Source organism: Paralichthys olivaceus, chromosome 7, assembly GCF_024713975.1.
Source record: "Paralichthys olivaceus isolate ysfri-2021 chromosome 7, ASM2471397v2, whole genome shotgun sequence".
Classification (NCBI taxonomy): Eukaryota; Metazoa; Chordata; class Actinopteri; order Pleuronectiformes; family Paralichthyidae; genus Paralichthys; species Paralichthys olivaceus.
In genome coordinates, this window is record NC_091099.1 from 11,806,472 (window position 1) to 11,826,094 (window position 19,623).

The window sequence follows — 19,623 nt, forward strand, 5'->3', positions numbered from 1 at the left end:
TGAAAATATGATAGATTTAGTCACTTTACAAAAATGGTAAACATGATTTATTCTGATATAAAAATCAAAAAGACAGACTTATTGATTTGAAATATAAGCATAAAGAATGAAATAAGCTCATATTAAAATGTTGAATATAAAATAGATATATTTGTATCCATAAAATAAATGATCTTATATCTATAAAATAGTATAGTAGTAGTCTAAATTTTCACTGTTTCACCATTTTCTCAAATATTGGCTCAGGTTTTTACAATTGTCAGATGTTGTATGGAACTTTTATGATCTATATATATTTTGTATTTTACCTGGCTTGTGTGTCTGTGTGTGTGTACGTGGGTGCTCGTCTGCATGTGGGTGCTCGTGTGTGTGTGCGTGTGTGTGTGTGTGTGTGTGTGTGTACCATACAGTCTATGGTGTGTACGTGGGTGCTCGTGTGTGTGCGGGTGCTCGTGGGCTCCACGCACGCCCCGCCCTGAGCAGGAGGAGTCCCTGCACTCAGATGAAGACAGAGGAGGAGGAGCCTCCGTCTACGTCACTCCATCCCTCCCACCCAGCTTAAATTTACATTTTCTGTGTCCGGGCTGAGAGTGCGTGTCAGTGTGTGTCAGTGTGCGTGCGTCAGTGTGTGTTTGAACAGTTTCTCAGAGCAGGAGTCTCGCAGACACACCTCGGCCCGGAGAAGTGATCTGGAGACGCTCCGATGAACCCGAGTCACTTTGTCATTTTTAAAAACCGAACAAGTTGAGTTGGAGAAGTCGACTTTGAAGGTAGGTGTGTGCGCGCGCGTGTCTGTGCGCGAGGTGTTTTTTTCGCGATGTTTCACCAACAAAAGCCGCACGTTGTTTGTGAACTGTGTGTGTGTGTGTGTGTGTGCGCGCGTGTGTGTGTGTGTGTCCACTGAAGCAGGGGTTTGTGGGGGAGAAAGAAAGGATAGAGGAGGGAAGGAGAGATGAAGAGAATGAGAGGATGAGATTGCAAAATACAAACTCTTGTTTCATTGTGTCTGTCTTTTGTTGTAGCGCGTGACTGTAGGAGCCCGCGGAGAACAAACACGTTGAGGTTGTTGTGTTGCGTTTACTTTGTGCCACTGTGGTGTGTTCACGGACACTTTGTCCTCTCGGAGGAGAATAGTGGAGGAAAACATCAGCTTTTGTTATTCCTGGTGTGTCTGTGTGTCTGTGTGTGTGTCTGCAAAGACGATGTTATGGGACTTTACATGGAAAGCACACGTGACGATATGTGTATACATGTCATTTAAAACTTCAAAACACAAGTGATTACAGATTTGTATAAATGAGATTTATGATCGAGAATTGTGCTCTGTTTTTCTTACGTTTCACTAAAGTAGTACTGTCATCCTACTAGTTACACTGTCAGTCCTCATGCTACAAGTTATATAGTCATGCCACAATGTTTTCCTTTTTCAAAGATTTTTTTGGGGGGGTCAATTTCTTGTGGTTAACAAGAAAAGTGCCATATAAATAAAGTGTATTAATATAAATAGTTGTAGTATAGTGTCTGTGTCCTCTAAATGAGGCCTGATTGCTGGACAGGCAGTATAAGAACAGGACATATGTCGTAGATGAGCTGTGTCTGAATTCATCGTTTGTGTGATAGCACAGCAATGACTACCAGCCTTGTGTGTCAAAGCACATGGCCCCAGTCAGAGTTGACACACTGGCCTGCTGCTGTCATCAGGCTCTCAGACTCCAACTGTCATGAGGTGTGTGTGTGTGTGTGTGTGTTACGTTGTGAAGTTGCAACACGTCTGTCAGTCTCAAACTAAACCTGTATCATCTCTTTTCCATAGTGGCTTATGATTTCTGTCAAACTTCAACATGTGAAGCAGTTAAACTGTGGGTTATCAGATGTGTTCTCGTGAGAGGAGAACCAACTAAAGCAGGTGGTATGAATGAGTATGTTATACAGTCTATGTGCAGAGCCTTCATTTGTGTGTGTGTGTGCAGGGAGGGGAAAGTTTCTTGCACATGTGTTAGTCATTCTGGGAGAGTTTTCTAAACGATTTACATCTGTTTTCTGATCTTTGAACCCCCCTCCCCTCCTCTCTCCTGTTCCTTTCACTCTGTCTCTCTTGTTGATGTCTCCTGTTTCCCGTAAGAGCTGATGCTGTCACTGTGTGTGTGTGTGTGTGTGTGTGTGTGTGTGTGTGTGTGTGTGTGTGTGTGTGTTACAACTGGAATGCTCTCTGCTCCATTATTATTGCACTCACAGGAATTTAAATATGTGAATGAAATGTCTGACTTTCCATTTTATAATGGCATGTGTCCATTAGTGGTTTCGGGCGCAGTTTTTTTCAGATGTATCATTATAGAATCTCGAGTCCATGTCAAGGACTCAACCTGACCTCAAGGAAATCAAGGTATTTGGGTCAGGACAGTGTGTGTGTGTTCAGGAGGGGGTGTACAGTGGCGACCCACAAGTGTGTTGACAGTATTATCTCCCTCAGTCCTGCTGGTCTGTCTGTGGTATCAAAATCTGACCCACTCAGCAGAAAGCGCTGATCCTCAGGACCCACACTGCACGAGACGGTGTTGCTGTGTGTGTGTGTGTGTGTGTGTGTGTGTGTGTGTGTGTGTGTGTGTGTGTGTGTGTGTGTGTGTGTGTGTGTGTGTGTGTGTGTGTGTGTGTGTGTGTGTGTGTGTGTGTGTGTGTGTGTTTCATGATCAGGCACTTTAAGTTCTTCACATATTGTTTGTGGTGAAAGCTCCCTTTGCAACAAATGTTATTTCAAGTCTTCCTGTTAATAAGCCATGTAAATAAAGTTTGTGCACTGGGAAGTCTAGAGATCTAGTCACAAAACTAGATATATAAATTCCGGGTGGCGTAACACCTTTGCTCAACCTTATAGGTTAAGACCCATTGATGTTAAACACCTGAAACCCCCGCTAGTCAGTTAGAATTGAAGAAGTGAAGAATGAGAAATAAAACATTTCTGAGATACATAAGCAGTTTCTTTTGCCTTTATATACACATGTACAACTCCAGTGGGCACTGCACACAAACATGAATCACCAAAGATCTACCACAGGAAGTGTTTTATTCACCTCCTCAAGCTGGTATGACTTACCCTGAAACTGAAACACAGCTTTTCCGAGACCTACAATTTCATAACTAGAATGGCATTCAGTAGATAAGGGCACATACCTCTGACAAGTCCCAACAGTCCCCAAACAAAAAATATATGGCACGCACTCATAAATATCAGTAGCCTAACCACGCCTGGTGTTTTTCATCAACCACCTTGGCTGAGGTAATAAGGAATGAGCAGGCTACTGTGAAATAGAACAATAACCTTAACGAGAAATCTTTTTGTTTACATGTTAAAAATGTGTTGTTTGGCTGTTTTGTCTTTATGGTCTGTTTCAACAGCTTTTTCTCAGACACTGTTTGAGTTTCTGCCCTGATCGAAATATTATGATGCAATGCAAACACAAGTGATGCAATCATAGGATCTTACAACGGCACAAAGAGTTTGTTTACACTGTGCTGTGGTCTTGTTACCATGGTTTTAGATTATGATGTCATAATTTTGGATATTGAGTTTCCTGATGAGGAGTGTGGATAAGGTGTGGGGGCTTGTGTGGTAAGGAGGAGGGTGGGGGTCAGTTCATACTGAAGTCAGACATGTAGAAGCTTGACTCAGTTGTTTGAGCTGCCTGAGGACTTTATGTTGATTCAGTCATAAAAGGGAGATAAGATGTATAGAGTATGTGCACACCACAGACTAAAACAAACGCACACAGACACACCTACAGAGACTCAGCTTCTCATAGAATCCAATTGATTTTCCTGCTGTTACGCTGCAGCTTCAATCACAATGAAGCCCCATTACCGCGCTGACCACTTTGCGTCGTCTCGAGGAATGGATGACACAGGCACGCACGCACACAGATTCTAAATGCCTTCCTCCTTGCAGCATCTTAGGTTGAAGTATAGAGAGATGGGAGTCTGAGCTGCATGAATTGGATTAAGTTCTTTTGTAGTCGGTATCAAGATATATGATCCTGTCTTCTTATTATAAAACGCAAACAGGAACATGCGCCTCTTGTTTCTGTTGCAGCCTGAATTCTGCAGGGTTTCCAGAATGTATATTGGCTTTGGAAAGTTCCATCAGACAATGAAACCACATGATTGCCGACTGTCCCCTACTAAAAATATGCCTGCAGCTTATATTTTGTGTTATGTTGTGCATAAAGCACAGAGAACAAAGACTTGTCATTTGGCCTGTTAAATTGGGACACCAAGTTAAATCATTATGTGTGTGTGTGTGTGTGTGCGTGTGTGTGTGTGTGTGTGTGTGTGTGTGTGTGTGTGTGTGTGTGTGTGTGTGTGTGTGTGTGTGTGTGTGTGTGTGTGTGTGTGTGTGTGTGTGTGTGTGGCTTTACACTCCTGTGTGTCTGTCTGGCTAACTGTAGATTGTCTGGTTTGCCAAGGTAACATTTGTTATTGGGGTTTTCTCTACTACCATGTAAACAAAGGAGTACCTCCCAAATCCTCTCCAGTGTGCCTCCTCCCAGCCAATGAGATTGAAGCTTCCAGCTGGGCTCAGCCAGTTGACGGCGAGGAGGGGGCGTGACTCTGCTCCATGAGGTAGAAAACAGCAGTAAAGCACAAAGCTTTGTATCTGGAAACTGCCTGTGGAGCCGTAACAAAGACACTTCCTTTATGACTGAACAGCACTTGACACATCTGAGCCAGACCAGTCGGCTGTGGCTTTTTTATTTAACTATACAGCTTTTACAACCACCGAAGAGACAGACAGACAGACTGCATGCAGATGGGTGATGTTCGTGAGGAACGTGCAGCACATAGGCACATGTTTATATCTAAGTGAGGAGGAGCCACATGAAACACACGTGCTCTGTCTGTAATTTGCCTTCTAGGGGTATGTACGTCTGTGGAGCAAAAAACGGTCTAGTTTGCTGTGCATGTGTTGCTCTTCTGTCCCAGTGCAACTGTTCTTATAGGGTCTATACATATACATATAGGAACATGTGTCAGTGTCAGCTGTGAGAGGGTTTAGACCAGCCCTTTGTATTTGACTGACAGGTGTGACCCCAAACTGCACCCCCATCCCCTCCACCACCAGTCACCATCAGGACATGTGTTCCGAATTTGGTTTGAGTAAGCACTTTAATTTTAACCTTTTAAAGAAAAGTGCATGTAGCGTGCATCCAAATGTTTCTGTCACTCAAAGAGATGTGTGTGTGTGTGTGTGTGTGTGTGTGTGTGTGTGTGTGTGTGTGTGTGTGTGTGTGTGTGTGTGTCCACCCGCCCTGTGCTGTTGTGAGCCCAAAGCAATAATCACATTGCAGGTTCATCACATTCCCACAGCGTGACTCAACGTGGTGTCTGCTACCTTTTCAATCCATCCCATTCATTCTGTAATCTGCCTCAACTCCTGGGGGCTCACACAACGTGCTGCAACAAAAGTGTGAGTCAGTGCTGAACGCCAACTGTCAACCAGACGTGTTTCACCACTGCGCTATCATCTTATTTGCTCTAAAAACAGGACTTCTAGGACTTCCACCTCCTTCGAAGGATGCGATCTATGCAACCTATACCGATATCATGTGTTGATATCGGTATCAGACCCTATTTATACAACAGGTTGACCCAATCACGTCAAGGCACAGCCAGCGGGACACTTGTTCATGTACTGCAATCAACTCTTAAAAGCTGGATGTGGACACAGTCAAGCTCTCATTGTAATCAGGCAAAACCAAACGTAGCCATAGTGGTTATCTGCAGGATACAAAGAGAGACGGAAAGTAACATGGACGCAGATTCGAGGAACTGCAGCCACTAGAGATCACAACACTGTGATTCGAATCAGACCCCAACATCACATTATAATTGTTATTGTTGCTGAGTGTCGAGTGCATAGAGAAGTCCTGTGTGTGATGGTCAGAGTTTAAACTTACAGTTCCCCTTTATATTTCAGATTTATGCAGAGATAAAGTCAAACGCACACAGTTATCATGAGAAGATAATTCGGATGGTTTCAGTCTTTGTCAGCACTGGGCCGACAGAGATATTTTAAAGTTAGGAGGAGGGAGTGACTGTAATTAAGATGTTTTTGTATGAACTATTACTCTTGGCTGACAGCCGTTGTAATGACTTTTTACTTTGCATCATGACAGTCTACAGCACCACCTTGTACTCCCTTAATGACATCAGGGCCTTACACAGACCATAGCTAAATCCTAACAGCCTTCCTCACATGAATCTCTGTGTGTTACGTTATCGGGTGGGTGTCAGTGCATTTGTGCGCATCTGCGCTTTACGAACCCTAAAGCCCTGATTGTAAATTCCCATACCCTTGCGTCTCCCTAGTGACATCATCGTATTGTGGGAGTGGGGCGGGTGCCTGAAGAGGTCAGTACATGATGAGGCCCTAGAATTCCCCAGCTCCTCTTCTCTCTGCCGCTTCGGGCCCCCCCTACCACTCCAAGGCAGGAAATACAAAACAGACCTCAACCCCCAAACTCCCCGGCATACTTTTGAGGAACCACTTCCCCCTTTGCTTTATGTCTCTCTCTTTGTTTCTCCCTCCGATCATCCCATCATTGAGTCTTGTTTAGCCAAATGCAAATGGGAGTTCAATGTATTTTGAGCCGAAATGCACTTGGATTAAAATCATATCTTCATACACCACTCGCTCTGTCATCTTCTCTGCACTGGTAGGTTGGTGATTATAAATTAGTAACAGATTCAACTGAAACCATTGATAGCAATCACATGAGCCGAGCCCTGCGCTAGCTTTGTTGAAACATGTTTGTGTTTAGTCTTCTCTTGTCGGCCAGTTCACTCTTTGGCATCCTCTGCCAGTTCCGTTTTTCCTGAGGGCATATTATTTTGCTTGCATATGCACATGCTGTACCGTGTGCATATGCGAACAAGTGCTGTAGGTATGTGGGCTGTGTTTTTTTCCTCTCTTGTTCCTGACTTTGAACATGTTTTCAGTTAAGAGTGACAGGAAAGCATGAAATTCCTGTACGTCACTGTGCTTCCCTCTACGACTTATGTGTCATCATGGGGAGGCCTGGTAACAAGCATGTACATATACAGTGCATGCTCTTTCTGGTGAGCAACAAGCTCATTGTCACTTCTCAGCCACCAACTCTCTGCTTCTCTTTTACTTATCTGTCACTCTCGCTCTCTCACACACAAACACACCCTTCTCCCCCTCCCCCACCTCCCTCAGCTGTCCGTAATTAGGCCTCCCCTGTTTGTGGCTGAATGGCCGCTTCATTAACAGAAAGGATAGAAGACGCACACCCAAATCTGTCTGGCTTTAAACACACAGCAAATGAGTGTGTGTGAGAGAGAGGAAGAATGGGGTGTGGGGGTTGCTTTAGGGGTATTGATGACGCAATTTCCCCTGAGGGCTGGACCTCCCATCTGTGAGCGGAATAGACATGATCAGGCCAAGAAAAAAAAAAAGAGGGAGAGTGAACGAGGGGAACTATGTGGGACAGGGAGGAGATATCAGAGCGAGAGAGCAGATGGTAAATTGAGTTTCAAGAAAATGTTAAGTATTTCTTATGAAAGTTTTTTATTTCACTAATTGCTGTCAGCTCTGGAGCCATTGTCAAGAAAATATGCAAGTGACAAAATTGTGGTTTGCTCCCTTGAATTACGTAAGGAGGACGTATTCTTATGGAATTACACTGTAAGCTTGTTAATAAATATATATATCTAATAACGTATGTAAAATAGCATGAATTGACTTTTAGTTATTTAAAAAAAATCTCTCTTTTTGTGTGTCCACGATCAGTATATATTTCCAACTAAAATGCTGATTTGTGCTTTTGTGTATGTGACCTCCCCCCCGCCTGTGCACATTTGTGCTGGTTACTGTGGAAAATAAATCCCAGCTGAGGGTTGCTGTTGGAGTGGGTGTGGTCAGTCATGTGTTCACAAGCAACACACGACAGTTAACTGGCCCATGCTGCCCCTCCCTCTGCAGAGCTTGGGTCTGCTCTGTGTGTGCCTGTATCCTGGAGGAGGAGGATGGAGGAGGTCAGATGGTGTATCCTACCACCAGCTGCCCTCCTCGCCTAAGTCTACTGTCTTTCAAGAGGGACACAAGAAGGGTTAACCATGTCATTATTCTGCTTTTTGTTCTATGTGCTTGTCCATAGTCTGTACAATATTGACACGTGGTGATTATCTAGCTTTGTGTTTTTCTGACGTTTTGTCGAGTAACAGTCCACTTATTTGGCTTTGTAGCTTGTAGTAAATACAGTATTGTTTGTCTGAAACAAAGATAAGTACAGATAGTGGCCAATTTACTGTATGTAGTCCACCACATCTCTCATCATTACTCTGCCCATCTGTGCTCTTTCTGCTGAGTTTATACCAGGAAGAGTGCTTCTTTTTACATCATTTATATGTATTTGAAAGAGGACATAATATTTATTTTGGCAACGTAACATAATCTCATTTTTAAATCGATATGTAAGGATGCCGTCGCCCATTTACACATCAAGCTGACACAGGGTAGTATCATCAATTTGAAGCTTTTAGTTGAATATTCACTCTTTTTTAACTTTGTTTTGGGGCTTGAAAAACGTCATAGGGACAAAGCTGCTAAATGCTCCAGTATGTGTAGCATCTTGTCAATAAATATGTCTGTTCTTTGGTGCTGAACAGGTAATGGAAAATGAGTTCATCATAGCTTTTTGCAAAAGACCGAATGAAAACAGCACAGCACCTAAAGTTCCATCGAGCTGATTTGAACTGCAGGTGATGATTCGATGTGGCTTCATCACTGTTGTTTCAAAAACAACACAGATAAATTATAGCTTTTTGTAAGGAGACATGATGTGCTCACATTTAGGTTCATAATTTTAAATTGGATTATCACGTTTTTTACCTTCAAAAAACATACTGTGTATATATTTTTATATTTATATTGTTAAATTTTAATACTTGATTTTTTTTATCTTGATATATTTAGAGATGTCTGACATGCACCAACAACATCAAAACAAATTCCATGTATGTGCAAACTTACTTGGCAATAAAAGCTTTTCTGATTCTGATTCTGAAAAGGTTTACAGGCCACTGTCCTCATACTGTCTGTTGCTGCTGCACCTCTTTTCAGCCTCTGTCTGGAACACTTGGTTTCAGCTCCTGTCTCTTTCTCTCTGTCTCTCTGATGATTGGTCAACGTGCTAGACTAGCCACTAGGTGGGCATTGTGCAATAGAGGGGTATAAATATGCAAAAGTATCGGTCAACTACCGGCGGGGAGCAGTGTTTTCTGTAGGAGCTCCCATTACTGTGGACTTTTCAACTTTACAGACCTTACATACACAAAATACTATGTGTTTATTAACACACTAGTATAAACATAAAATGGCTCCTTTAATGATTATTTTGACGACTTTATTTTGACGTTGCGTGTTTTCAGTGCAGCTCATAAGAAGCCTTGAATTGTCAGCACACTGCAAGTTGTGCTGTGTCACAGGGTGATTTCAGGTCTCCATGGCGACTTGACAGTTTAGGAGGAAGTTGAGATATTAGTCGGTATTATGAATGCGTGCGTGTGCGTGCGTGCGTGTGTGTTAGCTCTTATAGCAGAGCTGTCTGTGGTAATGCAGTCACTTGGCACAGTGTTGCTGCTCTACTCTTCCAAGATAACTCAGGCTCTAATGCAACCTGCCAGTTAACTTTAATAAAACATAGTCACTATTGCACAACACATCTATCACACACATTCATCAGATCGCGTCTTTTTACAATGTCACACACACATTTCCTTTTCACTTCTATTCAGTGAGTCCGACATGAGTGATATATTATTTTAAATGTAACTTTCAGCCTCTTCCATGGATTTAAGCTTTTAAGACTTCTTTTTTCTATATTTATTCTGGTCTATTGCCCTAATGATTGAGTAAGTACTTCCTGTAGAGAGCAGGCTCAAAAATGTGACATTTCACAGTATGTTAGATGAGTCATAAACAGGTCATGAGGATGACAGAGAAAGAGAGTGGGGTAAACAGAGGAAAGCTCTCTCTGACCAACTTCCTCTTCTGTTTTCCTAGACTCTCTTCTGACCCAGTTTTTTGTTCTTTTCCACCGTTTCCATTGTATTCATCAACTTTCTTCCCATTTTATCCCTGAATGCTTGGACATGTTGAATTTGGAGTCTCATTATATGTGTGTGTGTGTGTGTCTGTGCTGTCTCTGCTGTCTCTGCTGTGTGGGTGTGTCCCCAAAAACCAATAAACACACTGTTTTAATAGGATTCCTGGAACAGCAGTAAATCTTGTCCCAAAAATGTTGTTTTCATGTTATCCTTGCTTGGGGCGATGTTAACGTACACGTACATGTTTTTGCAAAAAGACTTTTCATGGGTAGATATGAACACATTGTATGTGTTGTCATGGTGGGTTGTTCTGGTGTTGTATAGTTCTGAAAAAGACACATATACGATTTCTGTAAAAGGAGAGATTTGAGACACAACTAAAGACAACTTTATCTGTATTTAGGTGTTGCAGGCTTTAACTGTGACATTCTATCTATATAGCTCCTAAATGAAACCAGAGGGAGCCTAACTGTGTAAAACCACCAGAGATACGTCTGACTTTAAGCAGGGTTCCAATTGTGAGGTTGCAGGTCCCTTTTGAACTCCCTATGTCACTTCCCCTCTCGCTCTGGGCAACAGAGGAAGTCAGAGCAGATGTGTTAAACCAACGGACACTTCTGACAACACTGCCCGTCTGTAAGTCGCTCAGCCCCCCGCTTCCGGCATTAACACAAGCCACCTTTTGATGTACACAGCACGTGTGTGTGTGTGGTGTGTGTCTGGCTCCTGATTACAGCCACAAGCTGCTCTGCCCACCTCACCGTCGCTGTGTCCTGTCCTGTGACTGCCACGTCCAAAGCATCACAGCCACTGATGTAGTCAATGTATGAAAATACATGTGAAATAAACTGAGGAATAGATTCACAAAGTGTTTCCAATGTGTCTTACTTAATTTAATGAATGAGTCAGTGTATTTATTCTACGCTTAGATTTTAATATTTGTTTTGAGTTGGTAAAGATACATTTTTTAAGGTAATAATCTGGGACTAGAAGAGATTATTCACTACAACTGTGCATCACAATGAACTGGTAAAAGCAGTGTTTTCATTTGTTCACATTATATCCATCAACGGTATTTTTTTATGTGTTGCATCTCTCTCTTTGTTCTGCAGCAGGCAGCCTCATGTTTATCTTTGGCTTCTTTGTTATGTAACTGACACCATTTAGTTCCTGCAATGCAAGAATGTCGACCTCTTGTGGTTTCTTGAATCATTGCATCAACCTTCTGCATGCATGTTTTGACGCTGAGGACACACTCCCCCTCCTCCTTTGTGTCTAGCACGTGCAGTGAAATGATTCTCTGGAACAACCAGCGACTGAGTGGAGTTCCAAAATAACACTGTGTGTTTTCAGTTTGTTTCTGTACTTATCAGTCGCAGACATGAGAGACTCGTTACCAGGCAACGCCTCAAAAATCACAGGAATTCGAGAACAGGATTGTTTGTAGATCTTAGTCATTCCTCAGACTCCCGGAAAAACATACTGTCTATGGAAAGAATGATGTGCAAGACGTTCTATTTATTGTAACCAAAGTAATGCTGAAGTTAAGTCCCATTTAATTCTGTATTTGTACTTCAGTTTACTGCTATCATAAAACAGACTTTACCCTAACTAATGTGTGTATATATATACACATGCCTATTTCATAAAAACATTTAAAAAATCCATAAACTAACAACTAATGATATTTATTTATTAGTGAATAAACTGTTTCATAAGAAATCGGGACAATTTGGTTATAAATTCTTCATCTAGAGATGTGCTTTGAAAGTGAGTGGGAGGAGAGAGAGAGAGAGAGAGAGAGAGAGGAGAGAGAGAGCTTGGCTATAAAACCGACTTTGAACTCCGACCAGCTCAGTTGCAGACAGCTGTGCAGAACAGAACGCATCTCCTCTCGGAAGCTCTGCAGTTTACTGATACACAGGACGGCTCGTGTTGGATTCTCCTTGAAAATAAACTCTGATCAAAAATAGCAGAGATGGCGACAATGTTCAGATACCCCGTCTTTCCTCATCTGCAGGGTGAGTTCTGCCAAGAACTCAATTTTTGTGTATTTTTAACAGGAGGTATTTTTGCTGTTTTAGTCCATGCGCAGTATATGTATACTTGCTTGAATATGTTTTATGATACAAACCTGTTTTCTCAGATTTTACTCCATTCTCATTTTAGTTGGACCTTCAGACTTGCATCTGTTTTATAGTGTAGAAATGTATGTGCCTTTATTATGAGCTATAGTGTCCAGTGAAAGTTGGATTTTCATTGAGCAAAGCAGTGAAACAGTAAAAGTGGTACTTAACTGCCATTAAAGTTCAATACTTTGATGTTGTTTCAAGTTGTCAATGGTTAACAAGAGATATTAATGACACTTAATGTATATCCCAGTTATTTTACAGTTAAATATTGGGTTGATAAAGTTGCTTTTTCCCATTACCTCACTGAAGTGGAATGGTCTAAGGACATGTGTCTGAGTCTGGAAGTCATGAATAGAAGTTGTTTTATAGATATATTTAAGGTCATGGACAACAATGGACGAGACGTATGTGTTTTAGCAGCTTCTATGTGTCTGACAGATACTTGATTGTTGTCCTGTGCTGCTGTGATTCATCTTTTCATCATTTGCATGTGGTTTTTCTATCGTCTGACAGGAGGATCAAGTGTTCCCATCCACTCAGTGTGTAACAATTATGTAATTCCAGTGCTGAATTCCTCTATCACCATAGAGACCGTTGATAAACTCTGAGTTTATGAGTATATGAGACTCAGTGAGATGCTTAAATCGGGTTTTGAAAGGAGTGAAAGAGAATTATTAGATCCCATAAAAAATGTACTGAGAAATAAATGTCTTTAAATGCTGCAAGTAACGTTGTCAAGTTGAAGTTTTTTTATATAGAATTTTCTAAGCAGCCACAGTTGTTAAAAGTGCTGAACAGGCTTAAAATACATACATCAGAGAATAGAAAAACAGAGTAAATACAAAAAGCATTAAAATGTTAAACATCATAGATATTTGAGAATTAAAATCTTACAATAGCAGAAAAAAATCAAGGTCTCAAAGTTAACTCGGCTCCAATTGAAAGCCAGTGAGAAGAAGTGGGTCATTAGCAATGGTTTCAATGTTTCTATAAAGGCCTTTTTCTTTTGTTTCTGTTTATTCAGATCCGTGTGATCCTGGTCTATCGTTGTCACCAGGGAGGAGTGTCATGGCAGAGCCAGACTATCTGGAGGGAGACTGTGATGAGCTCATTAAACCCAAGAAGCTGATCAACCCGGTCAAGAGCTCCCGCAACCACCAGGACCTGCACCGAGAATTGCTCATGAACCAGAAGAGGTCAGCAAAAGAAAAAACAAACATGCATCTTCTGTCTTTATCTGTTATTGTCTCTTTTTTTCCCTCATAAACACAAGTGGTAATTTACAGCTTCCACCAAAGAGAGATGCTTATTTGATGATTAGCGACCTGCGGTTTTATCAACGTTTATGGTTCATAATAAACAAGGGCGGCTGGACACAAGTGATTGAGACAACAATAAAGCTCTTTTTTCCACGTGCAGCGAAGAATTGGATAGATAAAGTTTTATTAATTTAAGAGAGTGGAGAAACGCTGTCCCACATCATCTCTATCAACAGCGTCAACTGTGCCTTTATCCAATACAGGCAAGACAGACAGTTTTATTTTTACAGCACATTTCATACACAGAGGTAAATAGAAGATGCATTAAAAACAACACAGAGACAAAATTAAAAGAAAACAATCTAAAATCTGAAAACAAGGTTTCAAACTATTTTCAGGTGAAATAAAAGATTAAAAAGAGTAGCAAGAGGTAAAAGAATATAAATATAAAGGATACAATCTTTATTTATAATAAAAAACAAATTAAGAATAAGTTGAAGCAGTCAAATAATACAAATAAAATAGAAATATATATATATAATACAATTTAAAATAGAATAAAATACAATGATGTTAGAGTAGTTTAGTTATAGACCATCAAGCCCTTGGTTCTAGTGCTGTGCTTCATAGGTTAGTTGTGGTTAAAAAGCATAGTGTCTGGACCCTGGCTAATTTAGTTTAACTTTTTACAAATGGATGATGACTTAATAAAATCCAGCCACTCTCTTGTAATTGGTTTGAAATTATCTGCGCAGCCTGTGCCGATGCTCCATCTGACCTCACCGCTGCCACGAACCTCCAGCAGCTGCAGCATTATTATGTAAAGCTCAGCATATAAAACTTTCATTGCCCATTACATAAAACCCCGAGTGCATTAGTGTGTCAAAAATTGGTTATGTAAAGGTCACACTGATGGTACAGGATCCACAAGGACTTGGCTACTTATGTTTGAACCAGATCATAAACAGAGAATTGCACGCATGTAGCCTGTGTATATGTACGTGCACATGCATACTGAGGACTGCGATCAATCTTTTCGACACTAGATATTTGTGTTTTCTATCATTGCACAGTGCAGCTTTGTGCCTGCGCTATAAATAGCTACATAAACACACATGCTGATGACAGCTGTTACATCACAGCAGTGATGCTCGGTTCTTAAACAGGTCAAAGAGTGAGGTGCTCCATCAGTGAGGCTGTAAACAGAGTAATTGAATGATGGGGAAGAGGTCAGGGTGAGTGTGGAAGAAATTTAATTAGAGTATTAGAAGAGAATAAAATATTCTTCTTGGTGCAGAAAATTGTTCCTTAAAGGATGTTCTCTTAAAGTCTGTGAGATGAAGCTGGTGGGCTTTTAAACCTGTTTTGATTGGGACTTCTATCGAACACTGAGAGTATGGAAAGCTCGCCTGCACGGTGGATTAGTCAGAGGGTGGTGGTGGGGAGGGAGGATGGATGGATGAATGCATGGATGAGTGGATGGATGGATGGCTGTATGAAGAAGAAAAAAACAACTGTTATGTAATCAAGATTACAAAACAGTCTCTAGCTCGGGGGCCTTTTGCTGCCTCTGCTACCTTAGCTGCTGTGACCCTTCTCTTCCTACACGCACACACATAATTGTACAAGTGAGGACATTCTTTTGCACACCAAGGACCCTACACTGACACAAATTAGAACACAGACCCCCATTTGACAAGATTTCTGCTTTTAGATGTGTAATTGTAAGAAATGTGGGATTCAGGACCAAAACAGTCATACTTTCTGTCAGTGTGTTACTAATTCATTAAATTATTGTGAAAATAACATAACATACCCTTAATTATCATAACTAAATTCCAGGCCCTACCCTCAATCTTATTGTAACCTTAACCCTAAAAGTAAATCTTAACCCTCAAACGGCCTTGTGAGGACAGAATGTCCTCAAAATATATAAATACAAGTACAGAGGAATTTCTGAAATTCAACCTCACACAACTGGTGAAGTTTTAGAGCAGATGGGCGTACTGATGTGTGGGATTTGAACACACATTCCTGGCCGTCTGCTCGAGGGCGTGCACTCACAGGAGGGGTTCATAGGTGGGAGGGTCAGTGATGTAAGTGTCGCCCACAATAAGGGGAGTAGTGTGAGCATGTTTATCGTCCGTCTTATTGCTCCCAGTGACCTTGAGCCCTCCCTCTTTCCTGCACTGAAGGTGCTAGACAACAGCCACGTCTTTTTTTTCCCCCTCTGCTCCAGCTCGCTGAGAGCGTTCTTCATTAGACCCCCGGCCGCCAGGAGAGCCAGGCTGTTGAACTGCAGCAGTGACTTCTTTTAGGTAACACACTGCAGTGTTGTGAAATTGACTCCCACTCCTGCTCTGGACATCGTGGGCTCAGTTATGTAATCTCCTGGACTTAATAATGCATTTAATTAAGGCATTGTTGTTGCTGAGCTGCAGTCAGGTAGGCACACAGCGTTTTCTTTTGAAGAGGCGGCTTGTGCAGAGTCAGGCGAAGCAAAACTCGTAACCACAAGGGGAGTTAAGTAATCTGGATAGCATGCTTTTTTAAATTGAATTAATAAAGAACATGGAAATTGAATTTTAGTCCAAGAATAGTCTGTCTACCTCTTTTTTTCCTTGTGGGCCACTTTGTGTGCCGCCTAATCCTTTGTGGACTTTGCTGTTTATTTGTTTTTGCCTTTTCTCCAATCCATCTCTGTTCCCTCTGTCTTAAGTACTTCTACTCCCAAGACTCATCCTCAGCCCCTCCACCCTTCCCTCTCGTAGTTTGGAGCATTGCATAACATTTCACTCTTCCTCCTCCTCCTCCTCTTCGCAAGACACGCTCGCAGTTAATTAAGACTTCGCTCTCCTCCTTTTTTGAGTTTTGCTACAGAAACCCAGGCAGTTGTGTAACAATCCCTCTGGCTCCCAGTGACTTAATCATCCCAAGAGAGCTTTCACATGAGGAAAATATTGTTAATCGTTTCAGGATTTTGGGTTTGATGTTTTGTTTTTCTGGTTCCTAGAAAAGGAAAAGAAAAGAAACAAAAGTTTGTGGTTTCAAATCACTTTTTCCAAAGTCGGTTCCAGTGCTGGCAGACGTCATGTGTGCAGATCTGTAAATGTGGAACAATCTGTGTTTGGCTCCGAATCAAAACTTTGCCTGAAACATGACTGACATGTTTAATCCCGAGCATCTAATACAGATCTGCATGTCGTCCTAGAATGAGGTCATGGTCGTCATCTGTTACGAATGAGTTTGAATCCCGGTGTCTCTCCCAGGGGGTTTTACCAGCATGTGTTACACAGACGTTGTTCGCTAAGCTTTATTTTAGTAACATGTTGTTTTCCCCCAAAGGGGTCTCGCTCCTCAGAATAAACCTGAGCTCCAGAAGGTGCTGGAGAAAAGAAAGAGGGAGCAAGTTCTCAAGGCTCAGAAGGAGGAGCAGGAGGCCCACAAGAAGAGGAGCGACCTGGAGATCGAACTCATGAAAAGACAACAGAAACTAGAGCAGGTAAAACATTGAAACAATAAATATAAAGTGTCTCTATAGCACTTACATGGCTGCACTTTGTCTTACATGTTGCCACCAACTCACCATGGACTCTGTAATTTGAATGGCCCTGTGTCTGTTTTTCTGCAGCTCGAGCAGGAGCAACAGAAAAACGAGGAGGAGCAGGAGAACACCCCCGAGTTTGTGAAGATGAAAAGCAACCTGCGCCGGACCAAGCAGGAGACGGATGGGGAGGAACGAACCACCTAAAAAACCAGCAGGGGTGTCTGGGTCTGGCTGATTGTGCGCGTGTTTGTGAGCGCCGAGACATCAGGAGTGTGTGTACAAAAGAGAGAGAGAGAGTGTGTTGTCTGTGGTGACCCGACCGTGGTCCGGGACAAACTTTCTGGTCTTCCCAACCCAGCTGTTCCTTCCTGCAGTGAGGAGTGAGAGACTTTACTGACTAAAGACCCCCCTCTTGTCAGCCTGCCACGGACCGCCAGCACTCGCCTCTGCTCCTCACTCCCACCCAGCAGCACACAGCACCCCCTGCAGGAGGGACCCTAACATAGACATGTTACACATCTTTCAACGTGGGGGCAAGCAAGCTTCCAATGAGCTCTGATGGAGAAGCAACACAACCAAACGCACACACACATGCAGGAGTTTTCAGCCCCTCTGTTTTCACTCCTCTCTCCACAGCAAGCTGTCGTTTCTCTTTACTGTTATTGGTGTTGTTCTCGTTGTGTTTTTTGTTTTTGTTTTTTTTCTCTTCAGAATCAAATAAGGAAAAGTGGACACTGGATAGACTCTCGAAGCTGTGTAATGTAAAAGCCAAATAAATGTGCTTTTGTTATTTATGTTCTTAGCTTTTAGCCCAGGTGTAGTGGAGGACACTTTTAGTCGTTCTGTATTTTAGTTTGTTTTACAGTATAGCTTATGAAGCCAGAACAGGACAAAGGGAGTGTACGGTTGTGTGAAACACTTGTTTTCTTTTTTTTTTTTTAATTTTATTATTGTTTTAAACATGCCATTTCCTCAGCTAATGCAATTTTGAGCAATAGTAGAACTCCCCGGCATGAGAGTGACATTTTCTTTATATATTCTGATGTTTTGTATGAATAAAAATGTTACATAATAAATAATTTAAGCTTTTTTTTAGGTTGGTCTATAAGAAGAAGCTTGAGCCCTGTCTGATTAGTCCTTGTGTATGTTTTACTATCAACAGGACCAGAAATATATCTGAAAGTTTTCACTTGTCGGCCACCTGTCATGTAGGGAGACCTGCTCCTGAAACAACTCTGATCTGATCTGTCCTGCAGCTTTTATCACTCAATTATTTTGTCTTTATTTACAGTTGAGCTGTAAATGTTCAGACAGTTCATTCAAATCAGTGAATTAGAAATAAAGTGGGTGTTACCAGCAAAACTATTTAATATATGTTCCCATCACCACACACAAATTACAATTGTTACACAATGTGAGAAACTGTGATTACTTTTTTAATATTAAAAGTCAGGTTTAGTGATTATTTCAAAATCACACAAAATATTATGAGTCTAAAATTCTGATTTGTTGGTCTCTAAGAGACAAGGGATATTATCATCATGACATCAAAGTAACCCTGGTTGCCTCCCCAGAATCTTAAAATAATAATAAAATAAACATAATTTTAACCTGTTCCATTTCTTTTTCTTTATTTGGAGTTATGCCGCTGCTGGACTGGAGTGGATCTCTCATCCAACCAAGGCTTTACTTTCCAAATGGAACCGTGATGTAAAAATAACAATGCAGCAGTGGGCCTATCTAACAGTCATCACTTTGATAAGCCCTGTTTATTTAGTCTGGAGCTGATGTTGGTTTTGTTCACACACTGCTGCAGTCACATGTCTAGACAGAGGGTGGTATTTGGAACAGAACCTGCATATCTGGAAAATGGTATATCAGAGATTTCAATTTGTTTGGTTTCACATAGAATCCAGCAAAGTAATCAGACACAATACGTTATAATGACTTAGGTGAAGGCATTTTAAGTGAATTAGGTGAATGGGCTTAAAAGAGCAATACATTTCAAATTCAGCTACTGTATTGCTCTGAGGAGCAAAACACCAAAAGTCTGCACAGCTTCTCCAATGATATGGTTTTAATAGAGAAAAAGAAAAACATGTCAAAGTCTAGTTTATTTTTAAAATGAAAACATTGAATTAGAGGTTTTAATGGGTAAAGTGGAAAACCATGGTGGCCTATAATTAAAATGAGCTCAGGACGGCAAGGACAAAGATTTCAGACTAAAGTGTTGGTTTAAAACCAGCATTTTAATAATCAATCCGAATCTCTTTCTCTCCTCTCTCTCATTTCTTTCCTTTCAACCCAACTAGTGGAGGCAGACGGCCGCAAACCTTGAGTCTGGTTCTGTCAGAGGTTTCTATTAAAACTGAATTTTTCCTCTGCACTGTTGCCAAGTGCTTGCTCAATGTGGGAACTTTTGGGGTTTCAACCTTTCTCTGTAAAGTGCCTTGAGATAGGTTGTGATTTAACATAATATAAATGGAACTGAAATGAAACTTGAGCCATTAAAAGACTTTAGCTTCACCATTGTGGTAATATCCGTTTTGACCGAATAAGAGTG

General features: G+C 41.4%; 1 protein-coding gene across 2 annotated transcripts; it reads left to right on the plus strand.

Annotated features, from left to right (window-relative positions):
• The first annotated feature begins 537 nt into the window (after nt 1-537).
• On the plus strand, nt 538-18,149 carry fam107b (family with sequence similarity 107 member B). Of its 2 annotated transcripts, none has more exons than XM_020079329.2 (4): nt 538-770; nt 13,279-13,450; nt 16,859-17,015; nt 17,145-18,149. In XM_020079329.2, exons 2-4 carry the CDS (start codon nt 13,323-13,325, stop codon nt 17,262-17,264), a joined length of 405 nt encoding a protein of 134 aa, XP_019934888.1. In that variant the 5' UTR covers nt 538-770; nt 13,279-13,322; the 3' UTR covers nt 17,265-18,149. The 2 variants fall into 2 exon arrangements, with proteins under 2 accessions (XP_019934888.1, XP_019934887.1); XM_020079328.2 differs by lacking the exon at nt 538-770 and adding an exon at nt 11,976-12,143.
• The last annotated feature ends 1,474 nt before the right edge of the window (nt 18,150-19,623 follow it).

Excerpts from the sequence above, each read along its gene's own strand:
- fam107b (XM_020079328.2), top strand. The coding sequence starts at position 12,101 with ATGGCGACAATGTTCAGATACCCCGTCTTTCCTCATCTGCAGG. Across the intron at positions 13,451-16,858 it reads TTGCTCATGAACCAGAAGAG|GGGTCTCGCTCCTCAGAATA; the intron begins GTCAGCAAAAGA and ends TTTCCCCCAAAG. Across the intron at positions 17,016-17,144 it reads GACAACAGAAACTAGAGCAG|CTCGAGCAGGAGCAACAGAA; the intron begins GTAAAACATTGA and ends GTTTTTCTGCAG.